General features: G+C 37.4%; 1 protein-coding gene across 1 annotated transcript in view; it reads left to right on the top strand.

Annotated features, from left to right (window-relative positions):
* LOC122802054 (neuronal acetylcholine receptor subunit alpha-9-like) overlaps positions 1-25,359 on the top strand; it is a 291,951-nt gene that overhangs the window by 185,416 nt on the left and 81,176 nt on the right. Inside the window, exon 3 of the mRNA XM_044071773.1 lies at positions 24,695-24,849. Coding sequence (XP_043927708.1) covers positions 24,695-24,849 — 155 coding nt within the window. The remainder of the gene's footprint in view (positions 1-24,694; positions 24,850-25,359) is intronic.

The following is a 25,359-nucleotide window of genomic DNA, read 5'->3' as shown; positions in this document are numbered from 1 at the left end:
ATTATTATATCAGGAAATGCAAATGCTTCCAGTGCCTTACTCATAAAAACTGTCACTTGCATTTTCTGCATCAAGATCCACCAATAAGAGCAGCATTTTCTTTCATTGTGATTCCCTCTTGTCAGATGTTTGCTTCCCCTCCATAAAACCACTCTGGTCGATATTCATCAATTTTGGCATTACTTTTGCCATTCCTTTAGCCATTATAGACATAGATAAATTATTTTTATGGTTTAAAATTTAAATGGGCCTATATGAAGCTGCATCAGATGCGTCTTTACCATCTTTAGGTATTACCGCCACTACAGCCTTTTTCCAAGATGCTGATGTCTCCCCTCCTTTTAAAATACTGTTAGAAAGCCTCCCAGATCTTTAGTACTTTCTTCCCTCCTAGCTTTCAAACCTCAACCAGCATATCACCTAGTCCTGGAGACTTTCCTACAGATTGGTTGTACATCAGCATTTTTATCTCATCTCCTTCTGTGTTAACTATTAATTGTTGAGACTCATCTACTACTAACCTTGACATATTTAAGTCTTCCATAAATATTTCTATTTGTGCTTCATCTTGATTTCTCCACTCCTCTACTTTGTACAAATTTTCATAAAATTTACAAAATATCTCTAATACCTCTACAGGATCTCTGGTTATTTTTCTTGTTACAGCCTCCCTAAGTTTAGCAACAACCCTTTCTACTTTCTGTTGCCTAGGTTTTGGTACCAGAAGTTTTTGTGCTCTGAAGTTATTATCAAAAACAGCTACTTAACAGCAATCTTTTTGACTCATGCATATAATTCACGTACTCCCTTATTTTCTCTGTAGCATGCTGCAGTTGTGCCTCTTCTTGTTCTGTGAGATTCCCCTTATTCTGTTATACCTTAACCTTTGTCAGCCCCTCTAAATAATTCTCATTGCTTCTTAACTAGATCTTTTTCTTTTATTTTTAACCTATTTTTAATCTCCATTTTCATTTCATCCCACTAACTACCTATAACACCTGAAGCACTTTCTATCTTCCCCTAATATGTCCCAAATAATTTCCACTACCCATTCCTTAAATTCCTTCCTTTTTAACTGAAAAGTGGGGAAGTACCAAAGTCTCATCTATGCTTCATTTCTGATCTGAAATAGTTACTGGATATGTGTCAAAGTTCTCAATTAAATGCACATTCCTGTGAAATATAATTTTTGTCTAGTCTAACCTAGTTATTAATAATAATATTCTTTGCTTGCCAGTAGCACTTTACTACCACAAATCTGCAATTATTATCTTTTTTCTCTTCTTTTAATATTGGAGCTCCGATAGCAATTAGTATAAGTAGTCCTCTTTTTCTTTGTCCCTGATAAGAATATCTATCCTGAAATCCTTTCTTTATCAAATTCGTATGCTCAGTTCTTTCCTAATGTGTCTCTTACAGCACTGTGATCATTATGATTTGCACTCTGCATTTCTTAATATAATCAAGTATGCTTTCCTTTTTTCTCCATACCTGTGAGACCATTCAGATTCCAAGATAATATGGAAAATGTCACCATTTTTGTAAGAAGTCATTATCCCCACCTATTATAGATGGCTGTTTTTATGAATGTCTGTTTCCAGCTTTTGTGATATATGCACCCATTAATGTTTGGCAGGTTAATCCTTTATACATTTTTTCTTCTGTCATCAACCTTGAAACCTATGTCATATTTTGTTTTAATAAAAAACCTTCAAACAACAATAAAAAAATCCATAACATGTTAACTTAATACAAACAAACATAACTGTGTACATCTTCAAATAATGAAGTTTAACCCACCTAATAGGAAACATTGTCCCAAATAGACAGCTGCTAACACAGGTCATAGTTAACCTGAAACTGACATTATCCATACTAAGATGCATGCTGTTGCCTGTGCTTCTACTTATACTAATTGGTGTCTGTTCTTTTTTTTATCTTTATCTCCCCATGTAAACACAACTTGCTTGCTTTCAGGAAATCATTAACATTTAGTCTTGAGTCTTTTATTGTCCTATTATCAGCTTGTCTCCATGAAAACATAAGAGAAAATATAGTCCTCTGCTGCAACCGGAAACACAAGTTGAAACATTTATTGCTAATGGAGAAGTTTTCATTATATTCAGTCTTCTCATATTTAAATGTTTCCACATAAAATTTGTTATTAAATTAAGCCAAAGGTCTTAATCCAGACATTCACCTATGGAAATATAAGCCAATACATATCAGCTTTACAGATATTATGATCTGTGCACTTTTGCATTCCATCCCCACCTCAAGAACCCAAGATTACAACCTATTAACTTAACCATGCTTTTGTCTAGCTTTTCTTCTCTTTTTGCATTGCAATGCCTACATTTCTTAATACAAAAAAAAGAAATAAAGAGAAGAGGAAGAAAAGAAAAATGTATCTGTTTACTTTAGTGACTTTATCACATACAAGAACAACTAAAATGCTTTAAAGTGTGCAGTTTATATTGTGAAAAGTTTCATAGAAATACTGTTAAGAACAGAAATTGTTTTACTTATAGTTACCTTTTTCATTCTTCCTTCCCTCGGAGTCCTTCCAAACCATGAAGTGAAGCAAATGCTCTTCAGTCCCCCACCCCCAAAAGTCAACAAGAGTCCAGGCTTTCCACTTTATCATATACATCTGTATTTCACAAATGTAATTGATGCTTTGCAGTCTCATATTTATTCATTAATTCCTGTATTGCTGGTCTTCTTCCTAGTCATCTCCATCTCCCAGCTATAGATTCAGGTTCAATTCTAAGGTAGTTCTGATACGTCTAGCCAACTACTGTGCTTTTCTCTGCCTCTCAAACATTTTCCTTTGGAACAGTGTAAAAAGATTTCAAAGGCAAAGTCTCTCTGTGTGTTTTATTATCAGAAGAATGTGAAGCAAATTCCCCTTCTGTCTGATGGTTCACTTTTTGTTGGACAAACTTTTGCATTTTCTCCTTAACCTGCTCTACATCAACAAATGACTTTGATCCACTAGGAAAAGATATTCTGAAGACAGCTGGATACAACAGCTTGAATCTCACACATGCCTCTTGACATTCCCTGATTACTGGAGTAAATTTGTTTCTCTTCTGCCTGGTGTACAGCGAATAATCATTTTCTACAAACACTCTGCTATCTTCAATTTTTAATACTTTGCTCTTTTGCCACAGTTTTGTCAGTATCAACTCTTTCTGCTGGTAAATTTGCATATTTACTATTAAAGGTCTTGGATCCTTTAATATGGCAGATTTGGAGCATACACATAGTGGGCCCTTTCAATTAACAGTTCCTGCTATGGAATATCAGTCCAGTTGCTTATTTGTACCTTCATAAAATTAATACAGTCTGTTCCTTCTAGTTACTCTGGTACAGCAGAAAATCTCAGATTTTCCCTATGTGCTCTCTCCCCTAATTCTACTATTTTTAAACACCTCTTCTTGGGTAGTCTCATACTCAGCCAGCCCTTTCTTCATTTTGACCTCTGGTATTTGCAGTTTTATCAGCTTATCTGAATATTTGTTTAAAGCTTCTTGTATTTTTCTAGCTTTTTGTTATTTGAGTTGATATACTCTTACAGTGTTCCATTTATTTTAATTAACACTGAACATATGACTTATTTTTCCCCTAGATTATTGGAAGCCATGTCTTGTGCCAGAGCTGGAGCTTGAACAGCTTTTTGTTGAACAGCTGCAGAATTCTTCCCAGTCAGTGTTTCTAGTTGATTTTCTTTCAGCTTGTCTTTGTTTCTTCTTCTTTGTTGGCATCCAGATAGCGTACTTACTAGCCAGTAACTGAATTTTACTCAAGCTGACAATATCACTGTTTATTGTTTTTCAGTTTCTGTTTTCACACTGGGAGAGCTAAAGTTAAGCTGTTGATCAGTGTGCAGCCATCTTGGAAGTCTTGCCTTACATACTTACATCTGACAGTGCAAAGCAGGAAGGGCTACTTGAAGAATGACTCACTTAAAAAGAATCATTTTTTTAACAGTGCTGTTCTATGGTTTAGATGATTTTAACATTTGGCTAGTTACTTGTTGATGTGCCACAGTGATTTTTATGTTTTAGTCTTTTAATAATGTTACAGTTGTTGTATTTTGATTAGGAATATGGATGATGGAGTTTCTGCCATCATTAATGAATACAAACACACAGATGTGTGTGCATGTGTGCACATTTGATTACACAATAACACACATCACGTCATTTATGTTTAAACAAATCACAGTCAAGTAGTTTTTTGTCTGTTTCACCATATTAGATTGTATTAGTCCAAAATATATTAATCTAGAAATAACTTACTAAGTGAACCCCAGTTACTTATACCACATACCTGTGTAGTTAGTGAGTATTCTTTGAAAATGTTCCTAACTAATTTTCCTGATGTTTGTTTCTTCATTTGAGCAAATGATTTTAGAATTATGCCTGGTAATATGCTACCTTTCAAGTTCTGCAAGGTCCATGTTTCCAGTGGACATCTTTATCTTACTGGTATTCTGGCTGCATATTAACTTGGTTTCCACCTACCACGTAATGTTGTCTAAACTACAGATAGTATTTAAAAATAGTGTGCAGTGTGAAAAACTTTACAGATACCCTTCCATATCAGAGATGATATACTTCCATCTTATACTGTACATCTGACCTAGCCCAATTAGCCTTGTACATAGAAGAAACACAGCACACATGGGGGAAAAAGAGGCAAAATATGTAGCTGTGGTGTCTGTTGAAATTCTAGTGACCAGAACAGAGATTCCAAGCATTCGAGTGTGAATAGGTACAATATATATTAAGTCAGAGGTTGCCCTGAAGTTGTATTACTTCAGAGTATTCCACCTACTCTGAGATGTAGTGATATTGGAGTTAGTAGGCATAACTGACAGGAGTCCGGCTGATACAGCCCACCCCCATGTCAGGAGTTCAGTCCCCATAATAGAGGTGTATGAGAATAAATCCCTTTTAGAAAACAACTTAATGATGTTACAGTAAGTTTCAATATTCACCATATTGCATGACTCACAGTTATGGATATCATACTTCCTGTAGATAAGCAAGATGGTGGAACAGTCTACTTGATATATTCTCCCCCATACCATTTATTGGTTCATAGGTATTTACTAGGCTGCTGATCTTTGAGGATATTAAGAAGCCTAGCCTTGCATTCCTATGGAAGTTTTTAGGCCTTATATTTTGCTTATTAATGACACAGAGGTGGTCAGAACAAGTATGTGTTTGGGAATTTACCTGTTACCTCTATCCATGAGGGACATGGGTGCTAAACAGGGAGTGAATTTTCATGTTCCCATCCATTCATCCAAATTACATCTGAATAGAGTAAGAGAAGCACTTTATTTTATGTGGGATGGAAGATAGTCCCACAGAAGATTTATTCTTTGTGATACATACCTGCCCCTCTAACATATTGTATTTATGTTGCAAAAGAGATTGAATTCCCTTGAGCGGGTGATCATGCTACCATTAAACTGTCTGCTGAGGCTCTATATGCAAGGCAGACATTGCCTCTTAGCAGCCTGTTTGATAACAAAAAAAGAAACAAGACTTTGAAGCAGTTTGCGTAGTTTTTTCTGATATAGGCCCTTAATTTTTGTAATGAGAAAGCTTCACTCCAATTGTGACAACTGTTTGGACAGGTACATACCATATGGGGCATTAAATTCAGTGATCAGCCTGATGAGTGATCATAGGATTGTTTGTTAAGCTTATGACCTACTGCACTTCAAGAAGCTTGATTACCATAACCCAACGTTGTTATTTTCCTCTTTCCCTATACATATCAAGATTATTTTTGAAGGAAATTAATTACCTACCTGTTCTGAGTGTAAGGGTGGCTTTATTCCATAATCTTGAAATGGATTGTGTAATATATCCACCACATTTGTTTCTACTGTTGGTATTTACATTTTCTATTAGATTCCCTAGTTTAGTGCCAGCTCACCCAGTGATTCATTTCAAGGAAAGACTATGAAACAGAATCAGATCAGACATTGTTTTATAGGCCAAGCAGAGATGGATATGTCTAGGAATTCTGCATGTAATAGTCTATCTTTCTTTAATTCATTGCATTCATTTGTCCATATGATTTTTTTTTTGTGCTAAACAACAGAGTTTCCTCATAGAGCTTCCATATAGGTCTGTGAAACTGTATGAACTAAATGACTCTAGTGAAAGTCCTGAGGAACCTTAATTATCATCCTCATCAGAAACCACTCCATAATAACACACATGTGGATAACAAATTAGGTTACCTGAAAATATACACTTCACTTAACGTAACCAAATTTGAGTATGTAAAACCCACCTCATCCTCCCAACTATATATATATATATACTAATTCTGGGATTGCACTACAGTGGAGAAAAGGGCATATTTCAATACATTGGGCAAGTGTTTTACTTGCCCTGGGAAAAACCGGCCCTTCAGGATTTTCATTATTCATTATTTTTATCTTGGGAAAATAACGTTCAGTGTTGTGGGTGCCACAATTTAAAAGTAGATCCATTTGGACATGCAACACATTCACAAATACCTCTTACCTAAACCGACTCATAGTGAATAACACTTTTACACGCTTTACCTTTATTTTCAAAAGGTTGTTTGCTTTATTTTGTAAAATATTTGTATCTTTATTTTACATTGCTTTTAAAGTCCCATTATCCCCTTGCTCCTCTATGCTATTTATTTCATAACTAGTTTACCTAGGTCATCTGCCCACTCCTGTCTTTAGATATTCCCCTTATATAGCAAGTTTTATTTGTAAGACAGTTTATCCCTCCATGCCTTACAGTAGTTTATCTCTTGCTAACCTAAATGTTGGCAGAATTAATAAGTTTAACTTTCTAGAAATGTGGGCATACTGGTAACAAACATTATACCAGTCTCAGAAACTTGGGCTGAATTTGATTCAATGAGTCTTAAAAAAGTTTCAAGGTACAGCTTTTGAAACTTGAAGACTCACCTATAAATGCCCCACTGAAGTAGATTCTACATTAGATACAGACCACAAAAAAGCAATCAAAGTATGCCTGTTGAAGGGTCTATATTAGAACACCGAACATTCAAAATGTCGAGTGTTCTAATATCGACCCATTTTCAGCAAACGCTGAAAATATTGAAGAAACAGAAAACCAATTTTTTTCCTAGGGAAAGAATTTGGTTGTCCGTTTCTGTTGCTTCGGTATTTTCAGCATTCTGGTGGAAAGTTACAGGTTGGGTTCAGGTAAGTGTGCGATTGTGTGGACGTGATGGTTAGGGCGGGTTAGGTGAGTTAGGGTTAGGGTGTGGGTCAGGTAAGTGTGTGATTGTGTGGACGTGAGGGTTAGGGCGGGGTAGGGTGCGGGTGCGGTGACTGTGCGATAGTGACGGACCTTAGGGTTAGGGTTTGGGTTAAGGTAAGTGGATAATTAGTGGTGTATGTATAGTTTAGTGTAGGGTTAGGTGTAAGAGTTTAGATGTATGAGTGTGGATTGCTGTTTGTTTGGTGTGCTTGTGTTATGTGTATGTGTTTTGGAACAGCACATTTTTTCCCTATCAAAGTCTATTTGTTACATAATTAAACTTTTATTTATTCTGCATATATATCACTTCCAACCATCTCAAACCTCTCACCTTTAGATAAATTTTTTAAGAAAGTGCTTGCCAACAGCTGCTTCATTTTAGTCTCTGATTTGGCACTTAGATCCATTTCAACATGGGCACAGATCGTGCTTTTCTACTTTGATTCCCCATTATATATTTGACAGCCATAATTTTATCAACATATTGAAAAAGACTATCTAACTGGAAACATATTCATGGACTTTAAAAATCTGGTTCAGTTCATCCTTCTATTCTTTTTAATCAAATTTCCAATCTTGGATTCAGCACTTGGCCACTAATTGGGTTTACAATTTATTTGAATTATATGACTGTTGTCAACAAGTATAACCTCATGGGAGATGTACTGTAGAAATTCTATGAGGGTCTATCTTGGCTCCTATTTTTATCACAGTTTATCTGTCTTCTCCATGTAGAAGATAATCATTAAAATATAGTTCTGCATGTTACTTATCTATGATTCCTTTATAGAGTTAGATCCTTCTACAGTTTCTAAATGTAATATCAAAATCATTCACAAATATATGAAATAAAGTTCACGCCTTAATATTTAACTCTACCAAAAGCCTCATTTTTTACAATGCGTACTATCCCTCAGTGCCTTAAAAACAGCTATTTACTATATCCAATACCTTTTGAATCATCTCGTCATATTTAGGAATTCTTTTAGAAATTTACATTGTATTATTTTATTTATTTATTTGACATTTGATTACTGGGAAAGTCCAACTGGAAATAAATCCCATTTTCAGCTGAGGCCCAGAGAGAAAAACTCTGTTATGCATAATATAGTTTGTTGATTTTATATAATGATAACATAATAGTAATATATGAAGTGACAATGAATTGTACAAAGGAGAAGAAATAAAAATAGAGACATACAGATAGCTAGATAAATCTATATACAATATAGATGCAGTTAAATATGCAAAATATTGCAAAAGTATGACTAATAATCTACCAAGGGAAACAAAATCAATGAAATAATGGTAAAAGATGTGTACTATCAGGTGAAATGTTACCAAGAGAAACAAAATCTAGACAAAATAACATTTAAGGATGTGTGTTATAGTCCAAAAAGATGAAGAGAAAGGGAAGAATGTGGGGGTGGGGTTCCAGCAGGAAACATTAAAGATGATGATAGAAGAAGAAAAGTTGAAGTATTTGACAACTGGAGAAATAGTGGGAAATTAGAAGGTAAGAGAGAAGAGGAGATTAGAGATAAAGAGGAGGAGAAAGAGAAGTGAAAGGAACATAGTGGGTGACTTCAGTTTGGAGTAAGACTATTATCCTTTAAGGAACATAGGAAATGCCAGTCTTAACTGAAAATTGTTTAGAAAAAAAATGCCACTTTTTTTAAAATCCGGAGTCAGGAGAAGTCACTGTGAAAGGAACATTTTTTTTATTTTTATTTTACATATTTTAACCACTTATGTGAAATCATCCACAAACTATCTTTATTCACAACTTGTGCCAAGCCCAAGAGGTAGCTACAATAATATCATAATTACAGAAATTTCAAATATAGAACATTGTAAAGGTAAATAAATATATAAAAGGAAGATATTGCTGTCAAGTATATTTATAAAACAGTCGTAACAAAGAAGTGATAAAATAAAGTAATACATACAACTAGTAAATAATCCAGACACAAATGTGAGTAAGAAGAAATAAGAATTTATTCATATTGAGTGGGGGGAGTGTATTTTAAAACTGTTATAATAAAAGAACCTAAAAATAAACAAATCAAGTTTGAATGAGGAACAGTATCACAAGTTATAGAAATATTCATATGTTTGGCTTGGTTTCCAGTGTTGTTTTGATGAAGGTTTGCTAGTGTGACTGAGGTATGTCTTTTTTGACACTAATCGCCATCTGTTTAACCTAGACTTTGGCAGCATATGGCTGTGTAGATTTGTGTGCAATTGCAGACAAGTGCATACAGCTGCACACAGTTGTTGGCAGATGAGTGTTTCAGAGTGCAGTTGCACATATTTACCCATTACATCTCTCTTCTTGAAGGCAAACTATAAACTGTATCATTACATTTCTATGTTATAGGTGGTGCTCCACATCATTAGAATCTGCATTGCTGTTACTTCCTTCACTGAAATGGTACTTTACCGTTCTGCTGTTTTTGCTGCATTTGCATTGATTTTCTGCACATTCGATTCACTAAAATTATATCTTGCCATTCTACTAGTTTTGCTGCATATGTACTTGCCATTTTGTCCTACCGATTCATTGTTTTTGATATTGTCTGCTGTTGTGACAGTCAAACCAAAGATAAGTTGTTGCTACAGCTTTTACTGATGCTGTATCATCATTTATTGCTGATGACTGTATTGTAATTGCACTTCTGTGTCATAGTGGCAACCAAAGCTATTGCTAGTCATCATATCGTATTCACAAACTGTGCTACTGCCACTATTGTACTGTACTTGTAAACTGCTGCTACTGTTTCACTGTGATTACAGCCTTCTGTTGTATTTGCCATGCAGGTGCTATGGACTCACATTACCTTCTGTTGCTGAGGGAACCATCCCAGATTGTTTTGCCATCATTCTGCATTTAACCAGTTGCTCATACAATTCTAATTGTAATTGCATACTACTGCTACTATTTATTCTATTCCAATTATTATTATTATTAGTTGTATGATAGGATAGGTCAAAAGCAAAAGTGCAACATAAATCTACTGCATCTTAAAATATTTTAAACAATCAGTACAGAACTGGCTAGCAAAATAACAAGAGCTGTGCAACACCCAGAGAATGAATAATCAGAACAAAGTATGGAGTATAAACCAAATTATACTAAGAGGAACAAGGAGGCCAAATAAGTTCTCACTGAAAGAAAATGTTCTCTGCTCTAGAACAGACTTCCCATAAATAGAGCTCATGCCTGGCAATATTTAAGTAGAACTTGAATCTATGGATGGGTAATATAAAATTTACCCCAGGACTGCCCCTTTTACTACTAATGGACAGATGCAGCTCTTAAATGGTTTACCCCATGCAAGAGTTCCTTGCCAGGCTTAAAACTGCCTGCAAGGGCAGCTAACCAAGTACTTTCCTATGAACCTATTTCAACTCTATTTTTGAGCCATTCTTTAAACTGCAATAACTGAGTCAAATTTAAACTGTAATTTTCTAGTTGTATCAATTAACGTGGTTCTGCCAAGCACTCATCTTAGCAGTTATCATATCTACTGTTTGTGCAAACCACTTATGGAAGACTGCTCTTCTTTGGCCCTTACTTCTGCCAGATAGGTGTCTGAGCTACAAGCCCCTCCGTCTGTTCCTCCTTTTTCAGTTTTCCATAAGGACAGGGTGTCCCTTCACACTAATCCTTCTTTTATTCCCAAGGTGGTTAGTGTCTTGTCTCTTAATCAGTCTATTCATTTGTCCACTTTTCCCTTCTCCACAGTCTGCTAATGAGAAGGTTTTGCACATCTTGGATTTGCATAGACAACTCAGATTTATTTGGATAAGACTAAAGCTTTTCGTAAATCTGAACAGCTTTTTGTTTCTTTTCATCCTAGGTCTTTAGATTTGACTGTTTCCAAGCAAACCATTTCTTCTTGGATATCTAAAGTCATTTCTTTTTGCTATTCTTTCATTCTACTGGGGATGTGGATTCTTCTGGTGCATTTTTGAAGGGGTTGGATACTAATTCTATTCTTGAGGCAGCTACGTGGACTCCTGTGCATACCTTTACCAAGGTCTATAACTTGGATGTGATTTCTAGGGCCAGATCTAGTTTTGCTAGGGCCATTCTTCATGTCTTCCTAGAGGGCCCTGCTGGCCCCTCCTCCTCCCAATCTTCTTCCTGAGCTTTTGTACCCTCTCTATTGTAAAGAATACTGCAACAATGATATGGGAGGACATAGTACAGTTGTGTAAAATCTTACCATAACAGTCAATGTCCTTCTCTGCACTGATTTAGTATTTGCTCCCTCCCTCCTTCCCTGGTCCTTTTTTCCTTCTGGAAGTGCTTGTTACCTACTAGTATCCTTAGACTGTCTTTCTCACTGAGGCTTTTCAGTTCTGTGGATAGTATGTCTGGACACCACCTTTATGCCCTATGCCATGCATAGGGAGCATACATGTGACCTACAGAATACCCAGTACAACCTAAAGGCTTTTGTATATTGGCCGGATGTTGGGCTGCCCTTGGCAGGGGATCCCTATTGTAAAGAATACTGCAACAATGAAGAAAAGGACATCTACTGTTATGGTAAGATTTTACACAACTGCATTTTATGTTAAGGAATAGATGTTAAAAGAGAGTTGAATCTTCTATTGCTTGAAATGCTAGACACAGATCCCCATGAAGAATTCTATTGGAGTATGGTGGTGGTGGTGAGGGGGGTCTGCCATTGATCTTTTTAGTTGGGAATCTCTGATACATCTAAAGTTGAGTGACATGTTAGACAAATATGTTCCAAAGGAGCATTATATTCAATAGTGGGTCTTATGAAATATGAATAGATGGGTACTAAGAGTATATTCAAATCTATATTAAAGTCTACTAGATTGACAACTTGTGTCTGTGGAAGAAGTTTATTATTTATTTTGTTGTATAATAGAATTATAATGGATGGTGGCGATATATCTGCTAAATAGATTTTTGTATATCTATTGATTGGCCAGCATTTGTGTGCTCTATCAGAACTATATATGTGTATAGGTATAATATATAAATCCCACAAGCAGGAAGATGAAAATCCCATGACGACAATCATGAAACTTAAAATACCAAACCATGTAAGTATTCCTAGGGCAAGCGAACACTTGCCCAACACAACACTAAACCACACCGCACTATCCAAAAATCACCACTCCCCCCAACTATAGATATATATATATATATATATATATATATATATATATATATATATATATATCAGCTCTGGAAAAGTGCCCCTCCCCTGTAATTATATATACGAACTCCAAGATCTCACTACAGTGAGGAAAGGGCAAATTTTCCAGTCTTCACTGTACAGCGATCTCACAATACCAATTCCGAAGAATGGCATTTTTGCTCTATAAGCCATTTGATTTTTAGTCTTTTTGTTGATCTAATAGAGACTCTATATATATATATATATATATATATATATATATATATATATTTTTTTTTTTTTTTTTTTTAGGTATCAGACATTAAGACTTTGGGGTTTGGATACAGAATGTAATTGGGGGTATTTGTTATGTTAATTGTATGACTGATTGACTAATTTGATTGGTTGTATTTAAATGTTAACCTATATTGATTGTGTAGATTTTTGCAGTTATATTTTTTATGAAACATGTCTGAAGGCCTTGAAAAAGCACCAGAGGGCTTTAAAAAGTCTTATCTGATTTTATTACTAGGTTTCTGCTTGAAAATTTGTTGATCTCCATTTTATTATTTAATTAAGTAGATTTTTTAATACCCGGTCTTTTAATTTCATAACTGTAATCACTATCTGCAGACATATTTGAGTACAATAAAATATGTCGCTATCTCTACTGTTTCCCCATCTATCTGAAAATAATTAATGGGGCCAGATGACAGAATTGTATTTATTTATTTATTTTTATGTATGTATTGATGTTGAGCAGCAAGCCAGCTTCTCTGCTTTCTACTTTAACAATCACCAACAGGCTCTTTAGGTCTTCCTCACTTTCATCCTTTAGGGCGGAATCATCTCTATATCTGACACCGTTAATATTTCTCCTTACAGTTTTAATTCCAGCATCTAATTCATATGTTCTAGCTTTTTGTATGGTATATTCATCATATAAATTAAATGAACAGGGACATGGTTTTAACACTGCTATACTCCATTCTCAATCCCAAAGCAGTCAGTTATTTCATTTTCAATTCTAACTGTTGCTTCTAGCTCTGCATACAGATTCTTCAGTGGACAAATAAGGTAGACAAGATCCCCATTTCTGTAAGAACTTGCCACAGTTGATTAGAGTCCACCACAGTCAAATGCTTTTGGGTAGACAGTAATGCAAAAGTAAATATTGTTTGGAACTCACTTGTTTTTTTTCCATTATCCAGCAGATGTTGATAACTTGATCTCTAATACCATCTGCCCCTTCTAGAATTAGGTTGTACAATTGACATTTCCCAATCCAAATATTGCTAGAGTTTAGTTTAGAGGATCTTGCACATTTCCTTGCTAGCATGTGAAAAATGTAGTTGTGTCATATATTCATCACTGTTAGCATTGTCTGTTTTTCAGACTGGAATGTAAATTGACCTTTTCCAATATAGTGACCAGTGGTGGCTTTACCAAATTTGCTGGCGAATTTGAAGCAGTACTATTTCAGCACTTTTTGCAGAATTTTAAACAATTCAGCTAAAATTATATCACTTCCTTAAATGTTGTTATTAACAAAGCCTTTTATGACACATTATCTTTCCTCTTCAGGATGTCTGGCTATAGATCAGAGACTATACTGTCATATCTTCTTACTTTTGTTAAATCCCTGCTATCTTTGTCTTTGTCATATGGTACTAGGTTTTACCTAGAAGTTTTCATTAATAGGTTCATAGGTTCAAATGTAGGTACTAGGGCATTTATAAGCCTAGCCAGAGTGTGTCGGCTTTCGTCACCCCATTGATTAATTAACTGATCCTCTGTCAAGCAGAGCCAATGAAGTGATTCCAGGGGTGTATCTTCTGTTACCCGTCCACTCGTCAAGGTTTCTCTTGAAGAGTGTTAGTGAGGGGCTCTGCCTAATGTAGTTTGGAATTTTGTTCCAAAGCATAGGGAGTCTCTGTGACAGGAATCTATCCCTCCAGCATGTTCTATTTATTGTTGTAGTGAGGTTTAGTTCACTAGAGCGCGTGGCTCGCAGTGACTTGGATTTCTTTAGGTGGAGAATGTCCATCAATTCTGAGTTGGACATGGCTTTGTAAGTCAGGCAGAGATCACCTCTGAGTAAGCAATATGCCACTGAGTACATTCAGGGTTTTTTCAGTCTGGCTGCATAGGACATATGTCTGAGGCCAGTAATCCTCTTGGTGAGGTACTTTTGTGGTCTCTCCAGCTGTTGGAAGTGTCTTGTGAGGTACATCCCAAATGGGGTATTATAGTCTATGATGGGTCTGATGAGTGACGAGTAGAGGGGCACCATAACCTCTTTATTTCTAGATGTGATCCCCTTTAGTAATTAGATGGGCCACATAGAAGGATTTCCTAACTACTTTGACAATATGATTGTTAAAGAAGATATTACTATCTACCTGGGTCCCCAGATCTCTTATTACCTCTTCTGTATTAAGGGGGCTGCCACCTATGTGGTAATTTGTGGGTGTTTTTTTTCCCCAAATGGGATGACTGTGCATTTTTTGGCATTTAGCTTGAGGCCATGACTTTGACACCAGGTGTCCATCTCAGTAAGGCTCTTTTGGAGGATGTCCATGTCAGCCAGAGAGTCAATTATGGCTCCCAGTTTGCAGTCATCAGCGAACTTGGTTAGCCATAGTCCTCCTGTGTTTGCCTGTACTTCTGAGAAGTATATGCAGAACAGTAGGGGTCCCAGGACCAAGCCTTGTGGGACACCACTTGTGACTGGTTTAGAGTTGGACCTGGAGCCCACTATTCTTACCGTGTGAGTTCTGTCTGTAAGCCAGTTGGCAACCCATCTCATGCCGTAGGGGTTTATGTTCAGGCTGGTGAGTTTTTCTGTAATACCCGAGTGGTGAATGGTGTTGAAAGCCTTGGCGAGGTCAAGGTAGGCTGTATGAACAACCTTTCCATATTCATCAAGGATACCTACACCTCCAGGTTAGTGGCACAGCATGATACCTCTGAGATAATCCATGTGCAACTAACATCGGGCAATTGTTGAAATTTATCATTTTTTTTCTTTATACTGAGGTATCATTCTTGGTGAGAGCAGGATGCTACTCAGGGTCAGGGTCATACCAGCCTGGGCTACATGATCAGAGAGCTATTCCATGTCTCTTTTCATGTAGTCCAGGGAGGTACGTCTCAGGTCTTTCACACCAACATGAACAATGACAGACTCCTATTTGTACTTGTTCTGGAGTGACCTGAGTGCTTGTGTTATGTGGCGGATTCTGGCTCCCAACAGGCAGCTAATGCTTGTCCAGCCTAGTGAGTGAGACGTCAGTGTGCCTGACTATAGAGTCACCTATTACTAGTGTGTTAGGTATGTTATTTCACCTTAAGGGCTGTGATTGTGCGGCACACTGATTTTGTGTTTTATGTGTTGTCTGGTTTGTGACCGGAGGTGCAGGTTGTTTGGGTGTCTGCTTTGGAGGTCTCTGATGCTTTTGCAGGTTTTTATTTAGAGCTTCTGAGTATGATTTTGTGTATTTATGTGTATTTTTTGCCAGTGCTGGTTTAGTAGGTCTATGTGTGGCTGGAGGTGTGGTGCAAGTGTTAACCTTCTCCTCTTGACTGTCTGTTCCAGTCTTGGGTGGAGACAGCTTAGCCTCCAGTTTGGCTGTATAATTGTATCTCTTGCATATGTTAGTGTTTTGTGGTAGGAGGAGAGGGTTGTCTGTGTACATGAGGCAGTTGTAACATTGCTTCAGGATACCCAGATTCACCAGCTGGACTGGAGAGTACACCTGAAATTGCCCTTTGGTCATGCCTGAATAGTATGGTGAGTTGCTTAGTCGCTTGATTGGTGAAGGGTGAATAAAGAGCCTTGCACTGCTGGACAATCAAGTGTCAGGGTATATTAGTGCTTGCTATTAGGTCTGAGCAAGTGCTGGGCTGTAGGATGAGTGCTTAGGTTGAGAGTTAGACTAGTTTCAAGGGAAAAACTGAAGAGGATACTTAGTGGAGCCGGTAATGATTTAACCCTAGCTAACTGGCACTGCCCAGTGCACAAAACCGTGCAAATGCGGTTTTTATAGCAGGGAAATGAAAGAGATAGAAATTAGCCCAAAATGGCCAATAAACTGCTAACTTCTGGGCTGGAACCACTCCTCCAGGGACAGATAGGCTGCTCAAAGCTCCCCTATCTTCTTCTTGAAGCCCTCTCTTGCCTTTCCCATTTTCTTGTCGTCTTTCAATTCCTTGCATTGCTCACACCTCCTTATCTTTTGTTGCTATTATCTGAAACACTGCATTCATTTTGACATATTTTTTTTCTGTTTCCATTTCCTTTTGCCCTCTTCTTGTTTTACTTGGCCACTCATAAAGCCTTGTCAGATAGATATTTACCTACCTACTTTTCTTTCCAGATGGAATGTTACTGTTGCCACCTCCAGGATAATGTCATGAACTTATGTCCATAGTTCTTCACAGGCTTTCTCCACCAGGTCTAATCCCTTAAATCTATTCTTCACCTCTAATCACCTCTATTACATACTTACTTTGAATATTGCTAAGCTTGTATCTAGTTGGCCTGGATGTTTTTATTGTTTTCTTTAATTAACCTTTAAAAAATGAAGTTGTTGGTTAGTCCATGTCTTTTGTTTTGCTGCCTGTACAGAACTGTTCCGTCTCTTACTGCAAATCATATAGTCAGTCTGTTTTTGGTATTTACCATGTGGTGATACTCATCTGTAAAGTATTCTCTTAGGCTGGTGAAATCAAATTTTATATGATTAGTGAAATATCTGCAGAATTTTACTAGTTTGTGTCCCACTTCAGTTTGTACTCCATGCCTAAATCTGCCTATTATTCCACTTGTTTGACTACCAACTTTAGTGTTCATATCAGCCCTGATGAATGTAATGTCTTTTGTTGTGAGTTATTTTCAGAGGGTAATGCAGAGCATCATAAAACTGGTCAACCTTTTCCTCATCAGCATCAGTATTTGTAGCATAAACTTGTATCGATGTAATCTTGAATGGCTTGCCTTGCTGTCTGATTGTTGTGTTTTAAAGACGCTTTTAACCAGGACAGGGCTCAGTTGCTAATACCAGCTTAAGACAGTGAGTTCAGAAGTAGATGGTGATCTACCATGTCTAAGGCCTTTCTTAAATCCATGACAATTGAGAGAATTTAGTATATTCTGTCCATGCTTTTGAGAATGTAATAATTGAAGGTGCATACAGTGGTTATGGTGCCCCTATCTGACCAGAAACCATGTTAATGGAGAGAATGTATTTGTAGATATTCACACAGTTGAGGGTCTATATGTTTTTCACCTATTTTATCAAATGTGGGAATAATGAAGATGGGTCTGAAATAATTTAAAGAAGCAGAGTCTGGAACATTAGAAATTGATTTGACTGAAGTTTGGTTCCATGCATGTGGCATTATGCTGTTGTCAAGGCAAATGTTATAAATGAGTCTTTAAAGATGCAGAAGGTGCCATTTAGAAAGACATATAATTCAGGGGTGCAGGCCATCTGTGCATTTGGTAGCATCATCAGGAATTTGGTTAAAGACTGTTTTTCGATATTAATTCTTTTAATAGCTTTGAAGTATAAAGGATGTGTGACCACAGGTGTTGCAGTTGTTTGAAAGAGGCTGTGTAAGCTTTATGTAAGGAATGGAGGACAGTTGTGAAAAATTATTTAAGGAAATCTGATGCTGAGAGATGTTCTATTACAAATGTAATTGTCATCTATTAGAGGACTTTTATATAGGGTACAGTCATTTACTTGATTTACTAAGGTTGTTTATTAGAGATTTTGGGAAGCTTATAGCTGCCTTTTCGTAGCCTTTCTAAGCAGGAAGCTAAGTAGTATGCATTTTTGTTTGTTTTCAAATTAGGGGGATGTTTTCCAATATTGCCACACAGTGTCTGTCAACCTGAATAGTGCAAGTAATTATTTGGCCTCTAAGTGGTTTTGTACATCTTTTATAAGTCATGTGACCTTTGGGAAGTGCTTTTTTTTTTTTGAAGTCATATAAGAAAGTCAATAAGGGTGTTGAGTTGCTTTTGTGCAGTCATTTATATTAGCAAGGAAAGACCAGTTTTTGGAAGGTAGTACTAGAAGTTGCTGGAAGCCAGTGGACTAGCTGCTGAGGAAGGATTCAGATTCACATAGTAATGACTCTTACCAAAAATCTGATACAGTTGTACACATCTCCAATGCAGCTGATTAAATAAAGAGAAAGTCAGTGGAAATAGTATGACTAGACTACAACAAATCCTTTGGTAAAGTACCACTCAGAAATCTGAGGAAGAAGAAGAAGTTTATGATAGTGAGGCTAACATTCATAAGCAAGCTAGAAAACTGACTGAATGGTAGGAAACTAAGGGAAGTGATTAAGGAAACCTCACCTGATAAAAAGACAATAACCTCTGGATGCTGCATAGATCACTGCTGAGTTTGGTTGTGTTTAGCATATATTTTACTGTGTGATCACCATGGGTCCCTATTACTTCACCGAAAATACACATCATTGAACAGCATTTTATCAAACATGCCATTCTTTGAACCATTCTGCTTGAGATTGTATTACAGTGGGGATCAGGATATTCGCCCTTTCCCCACTGTAGTGCAATCTCAAAGTTGGTATATATAATTAGCAGGGGTGGGGGTTCAATGAATGGCATTTCCGATGAAATTCCATTCGATAAAGTAATATAGACCAGATAACCATACCTCATTTTTCAGAATTATCTCTACCATAATTGGTTGGTGGGTTCTGACTGAGCTCATTGATGAAATCATACACCCACACGTCAAGCCACACAAACTGCATATCTTTCTGTGTGTGAAAGTTGTTTGTTGGTTGGATTTCATGCCTTTTCCTTTCTATGCTGTCTCTTTTCATTCTAAGATCATGACATTTCTCTTCAGAGTAGGCTGCTGCTTGATGCTTAGTTTTCTAGCAATAGATTAGTTAATGGACAATATTTTAATCTCTGTGATGTCCATCTGTTTTCTCGGGGTACATCATTAGTGCATCTTTATGGCATGTCCTTTAGCACCTCAGTACCTCCACTTAAGAGCTGGAAATACAAAATCTTTTCTGTGACTCAAGAGCCAAACATCCAGCACAGCCTCTAGAACAAAACAGCTGGTATTGAAGGTTTATTGCCTCACTCATGGTGGTGATAACCCTAGCCTTGTTGAAAAGAGTGGGTTGATTCTCAGATCACAGTTATTGGAAATATTTTTGTGAATCACAGAAATCCATGTTCAGAAATCATAGTAACTGTACTTTTCCTCACTGTTGTAGGAGTATGGCAAATACAAGCTTGGGAGGGGTGAGTTTTTCTCCTCTCCTGCAATTTTTTTTCTTTCTTTTTTTTTTGTTGCTAAAAGTGACTTTCAGTGAGTTTGATTCACATCAACAATACTCAGAATGATTGCCTTCAGCAAACCAACATGAATCCATAAAGAACTTTAACATTAGTGCAGCAGTCTTGCTACCTAGTGCAGACAATTTTCTGGAGGCATTTCTCCAACACCTCTCCATACTTTTTAGATGAAGTCAGAATATCAGTCAGGTTTTCCATCCATAAAGAAGAGTAGAGACAGTAATTATACTACATACCTGTATTTTGGTGTCTTTTTTTTCAAGTCATGGCCAGTCGGGATATACCACAGAAATTTCCCAATGGAAGTACCTGCATAACGGATCTCACTGTCTGTCTTCAGTGTTAGCAAGGGATGGCTACTGAGAGAATTGAAGATTTTGACTATCTGTAGGTCTGTTTCATGGTTATGGACTATAGAGGGACTTTTGCAAGGTGTTAAGCAGGCTTTTGGCATACTTTGGTATACCTGAGGTAGAGTTGGAGCCTACAATTTCTGCAAAATTCTGGAATTTATATGGTGTAGATTGGAGGTCACTCTTGCTATATGAAAGAATGGCACATTCATTGCCATAATGAAGAACATTGATAGATGCCTGAGAAGGTATACTTTTGAAAATAGTTGTACAAAAAACTGGAAAGTTGTCATTCATTCTATATTCTGTGTCACATCCAATGGGATTTTGTACTTTTATGGGGATTAGAATGATTATTGGATGGAGAACAAGTCTAATGTAGTATCATGTTTTTGTTGACCTTAGTCCATACATTGTATTAGTATTTATGTGATCCATGTTGGAAAATGTTGGTAGTCATATGGTCATGCAGATGCTTCAGGAACTTGAATAATTACGTAGCATAGACACATGCAACCACTGTAACAGCCACAAGACTTCATGAAGTACTTTGACTATTAGTGGAGACCATGTACAGACCCTGGCAGCGCCTGCATTTTTTTTCCTTGAATCTGACTGACAATAAAGATCTGACTGGCATCCCACATTGTCACATGATTTCTTTAGTGATTAGAAGGAAACACCTTCAGACAATATAAGTAAATGTTTACCTGAAGTGGAGAATAAGGCAGTGCATTTGCATTGCACTGATAATTTCCACAAAATGTCCAGTCTCCCTTTTGAAGATAGAGATAACATTGTCATTCCTCATGCAAATCCTTACCTATCTTAAAATTATAGCTAATACGTAATTTGGTCAGGCAGCACAGTTTTTCTTGACCTGGATGATGACAAACCTTGTTTAATGATAGGAAGGTCAGCAGGATATTATCTAAAAGAATGATGAGAGGCAAAGCTAATAATAACATCTGACATTAAGCTCTACAGCACAGAGAAATAGAGCACTGAATATGACCATGATGACCTGAGAAAATTTAGTGATCCCAGGACTACAGTAGCTCCCTGTGGTGGCAGAGAATGAAGGGGTTGTGTCTGCTCTCATCCCGTAGGAAGGGCACATGCTCATTAGCATGTGATTTGAATGATCTTCTTGGTGGAGACCAGCTAGCCAGTAGAGGCATTTGCCTCATGAGGGGGTAAGGCCATACCTCTCAACGGTACAGATTTTCAGAGACTGTCCAAATTTTTGCCTCATATTTTTGGTGTGTTCCTCCTAAAATCTGTACTTTTCTGGCACATAGCTGAGGACTGAAGTCATTAAATAATGACAAACATTTGAGTTTAAGACTCCACATTCTTCAGAAAATTCATGCTAATGCAAAACCTATTATTCTATCAACTTTCTAAGTTTGTAAGAGCAATATTTAAAATCTGTCCCTATTTGTCCCCCCATCATTTTAGGCTTTGTCCAGACATTTTGCTCTAAGAGGTTGAGAGGTATGGGTAAGGCAACAGTGGGCCTGCATCACTTGTAGGAGGACGTGCTAGTCCAATACAAGGCCTCTTGTATACCCAACCACAGAGAATCCATTGACTTGTGTGAGTGGAACAATCTTAGAGCTAATGTAATAAGCTCCTGTGATTGCTGCCTGGATGGCTGCCTTGCTTCTGCAATGTCATCTTCTGATAAAAGTAAAACAAATAAGTGATAACAGCCATAATGGTGACCTGATGGTCAGCGGATGCAGAAGCAAAAGTGAAATAATAAAAACTTGTAATACAGCACAGAGAAATTGCAATGTGGTTATGTCTCAAAATTTATGGCATGCCTAGGAGATTTGGTAGAGATGGCACAGTGGGCATATTTCAAGATTTAATGTAATAAATTAGTAAGTTTGCACATCAAGTGATGAATATGAGAATTAAGTATAGATTGGGAGAGAGGTTCTAGAGGAAACTGGTAAGGAATAAGACTTGAGAGTTAATATCACCTCTAAGTTCAATCATGTAACACAGTGACCAGTGTTTGTTGAAAGTCTGTAGGGTGCTGCATTCTTAGCTATGGGGAGTACACTGATAAAGGATATATCATTCATCCACTGCTTAGATCAGTAGTAATGGTAAATGAGTATACCTGGAGATCTTACAGGGAAATAGGCATCAAGCTGGTGGAGACCGGGCAAAGAAAAGCTACTAATCTGATCAATGGAATAGGGACTGAACACAAGGATAAACTAAATCTTTTTTTGAAGCTAAGAAGAGACTCTGTTTATGACGTATGTTGACTCATAAGATAGAAATAGAAAAAGGCAGGATATGAGTATGACTGGTAAGGAGAAGACGAAATATTTAAATCAGAAATAATGCAGTATTTTTTACAGAGACAGTGATATAGCTATGAAATGACCTGTTGGGGGAAAAAATCAATGTGGCCTGCAATGGATGGAGAAAAGATTGGGATGGGAAGTTGATGAAAGTAGAATAAAAGGACCCTTGTGCACTGGTTGACTGTCAAAACTGGGTAGGACTTCATTGACCGCTATTCTTCTGAAAGTGTGTTCATGTATTATTTTCTACAAACAAGCTTTATCTTGTATACTTGGGTATAAGTACCATTTTCTTCACTTGCCATCTGTATGAGTCTGTGCAAGCTTTGTAACCATGCTAAAGGCCCTGGGAAACCTCTGATGAGTCTGTGCAAGCTTTTTAACCATGCTAAAGGCCCTGGGAAACCTCTGATGAGTCTGTGCAAGCTTTGTAACCATGCTAAAGGCCCTGGGAAACCTCTGATGAGTCTGTGCAAGCTTTTTAACCACGCTAAAGGCCCTGGGAAACCTCTGATGAGTCTGTGCAAGCTTTTTAACCATGCTAAAGGCCCTGGGAAACCTCTGATGAGTCTGTGCAAGCTTTTTAACCACGCTAAAGGCCCTGGGAAACCTCTGATGAGTCTGTGCAAGCTTTTTAACCACGCTAAAGGCCCTGGGAAACCTCTGATGAGTCTGTGCAAGCTTTTTAACCATGCTAAAGGCCCTGGGAAACCTCTGATGAGTCTGTGCAAGCTTTTTAACCATGCTAAAGGCCCTGGGAAACCTCTGATGAGTCTGTGCAAGCTTTGTAACCATGCTAAAGGCCCTGGGAAACCTCTGATGAGTCTGTGCAAGCTTTTTAACCACGCTAAAGGCCCTGGGAAACCTCTGATGAGTCTGTGCAAGCTTTTTAACCACGCTAAAGGCCCTGGGAAACCTCTGATGAGTCTGTGCAAGCTTTTTAACCACGCTAAAGGCCCTGGGAAACCTCTGATGAGTCTGTGCAAGCTTTTTAACCACGCTAAAGGCCCTGGGAAACCTCTGATGAGTCTGTGCAAGCTTTTTAACCATGCTAAAGGCCCTGGGAAACCTCTGATGAGTCTGTGCAAGGTTTTTAACCATGCTAAAGGCCCTGGGAAACCTCTGATGAGTCTGTGCAAGCTTTTTAACCATGCTAAAGGCCCTGGGAAACCTCTGAAAAGATCCAAGTCAGTCTAGAGGCATAGTGGGACAAAGTCCAGGTTACATGAATTAACTTAGTGACTCAGGTGTTTGACAGAGCTTCAGGGGGAATGGGCATGCTTATCCTAGGAGACAGTCTGTGCTATTGCAGGGAATTGATGTAGCCCTGGTGAAGGTAAGAATTTGGAACTATTGCCAGGTTTAGTATATGGGATGGCCGAGAAGTCATGACTCTCTTAGGGCCAAAGGTATGCAAGTCCTCAGAATCTTTGCCCCATTGGCCACTTTGCCTAATGATGCAATGTTTGCAAGCTGAGGAGGAGTAGGACCCGTGAAAATGCCTGGCATAAGGAGAATCTGATGCTGCAATTATTCACTCTTTTACTTGCTTTACATTCTCCTTCCTGTTATGCTGGCTGGTCTCATTGATCAGATAGTACTGGAATTATACTGTTCTTCACTACCCCTTCCCTCTCTGCCAACAGCTCCAAAACCATGGAGTAGTAGCAGGGTTGGGTCTTGGAGCATGAGGAAAGGTGCCTGGCCACTGACAATTAAGCTTCTGCACTAGACCCCCCCAACAAAAAAAAACTTTGAAAAGATACAGCTTTGGATAGTTGTCCCTAACACAGTAACACAGACTAAATAAATACATTTTAAACATTCAGAAAAATAACAAAAAATAAGTTATGTGGTTTAGAATAAAGATGCAGTAACTTCAATGCACTGGATATTATTTAGATGAACAGCTTCGAGTCTGATACTTCAGTGTTGCAGTATGTTCTAAAAAAGTAAAATCTATATAGTAATGTGAACTGTCCTCATAATCACAATAGGTTAGTAGAAAGTATATAGAAACATGCATGTTTAGTAAAAAATGCTAACCTTACTAAGAACATAAACACACATTTATCTGGTTTAGGAAGGAAATCTGAAAACCAAACTGAAAGGAAGAGCAGAACTTGTGCTATATGTACTGCCAGTGTGGTATGGTGTGTTGATATAAAATTGATTTTATTTCCAGGATGAAAGGAATCAAATCCTCACAGCCTACTTGTGGATCCGGCAGTCTTGGTATGATGCATATCTCAAATGGGACAAGGACAAGTATGATGGGCTTGACTCTATTCGGATACCGAGCAGTTTTGTATGGAGACCAGATATTGTTCTTTATAACAAGTAAGTTGTGAAAAAAATGTGTTTTAGTTTTTAACCATATCTGGTTTTGTTTATGATGGCATTTGCTGTGATATCAGTGTTAGTGGTGTAACAGGTAGCACACCACCCTTTCGTGCAGAAGGCTATGGGTTCTATTCCCACACCAAGTAGATGAATTGCCACTGCAGCACAAGGGGGTGCTGCACTCCTTACTGTGTCAGCCCTTGGATGAGATGTTAAACTTTGGGCCCCTCTGCCTGAGTTGATGGCAATTTTCACAATAGATCTGCCAAAATGCAATCATTTGAATTTTTATAATATCCATACATAATCATGTAATTATTATTCTCAAAAGCGTTTTCTTCATGCAATTTTTTCCAGAGATTCACCATTCTTTTAAATTTCAAAAAAACATGCTTTGTTGTCTCTTCCTTCCCACAAAATGAACACATTCTTTCAACTTTCTTTTTATGTTGTATATTCCCCTTTATCGGTAGCTTATTTATTATCAGTCTGCATAATAAATCTTGA

Source organism: Protopterus annectens, chromosome 5.part0 (genome assembly GCF_019279795.1).
Source record: "Protopterus annectens isolate FY-2018-M chromosome 5.part0, PAN1.0, whole genome shotgun sequence".
In the NCBI taxonomy this organism is placed as follows: domain Eukaryota; kingdom Metazoa; phylum Chordata; order Ceratodontiformes; family Protopteridae; genus Protopterus; species Protopterus annectens.
Note: the sequence above shows the minus strand (reverse complement) of the source record. Positions and strands in the feature narration are given on the sequence as shown.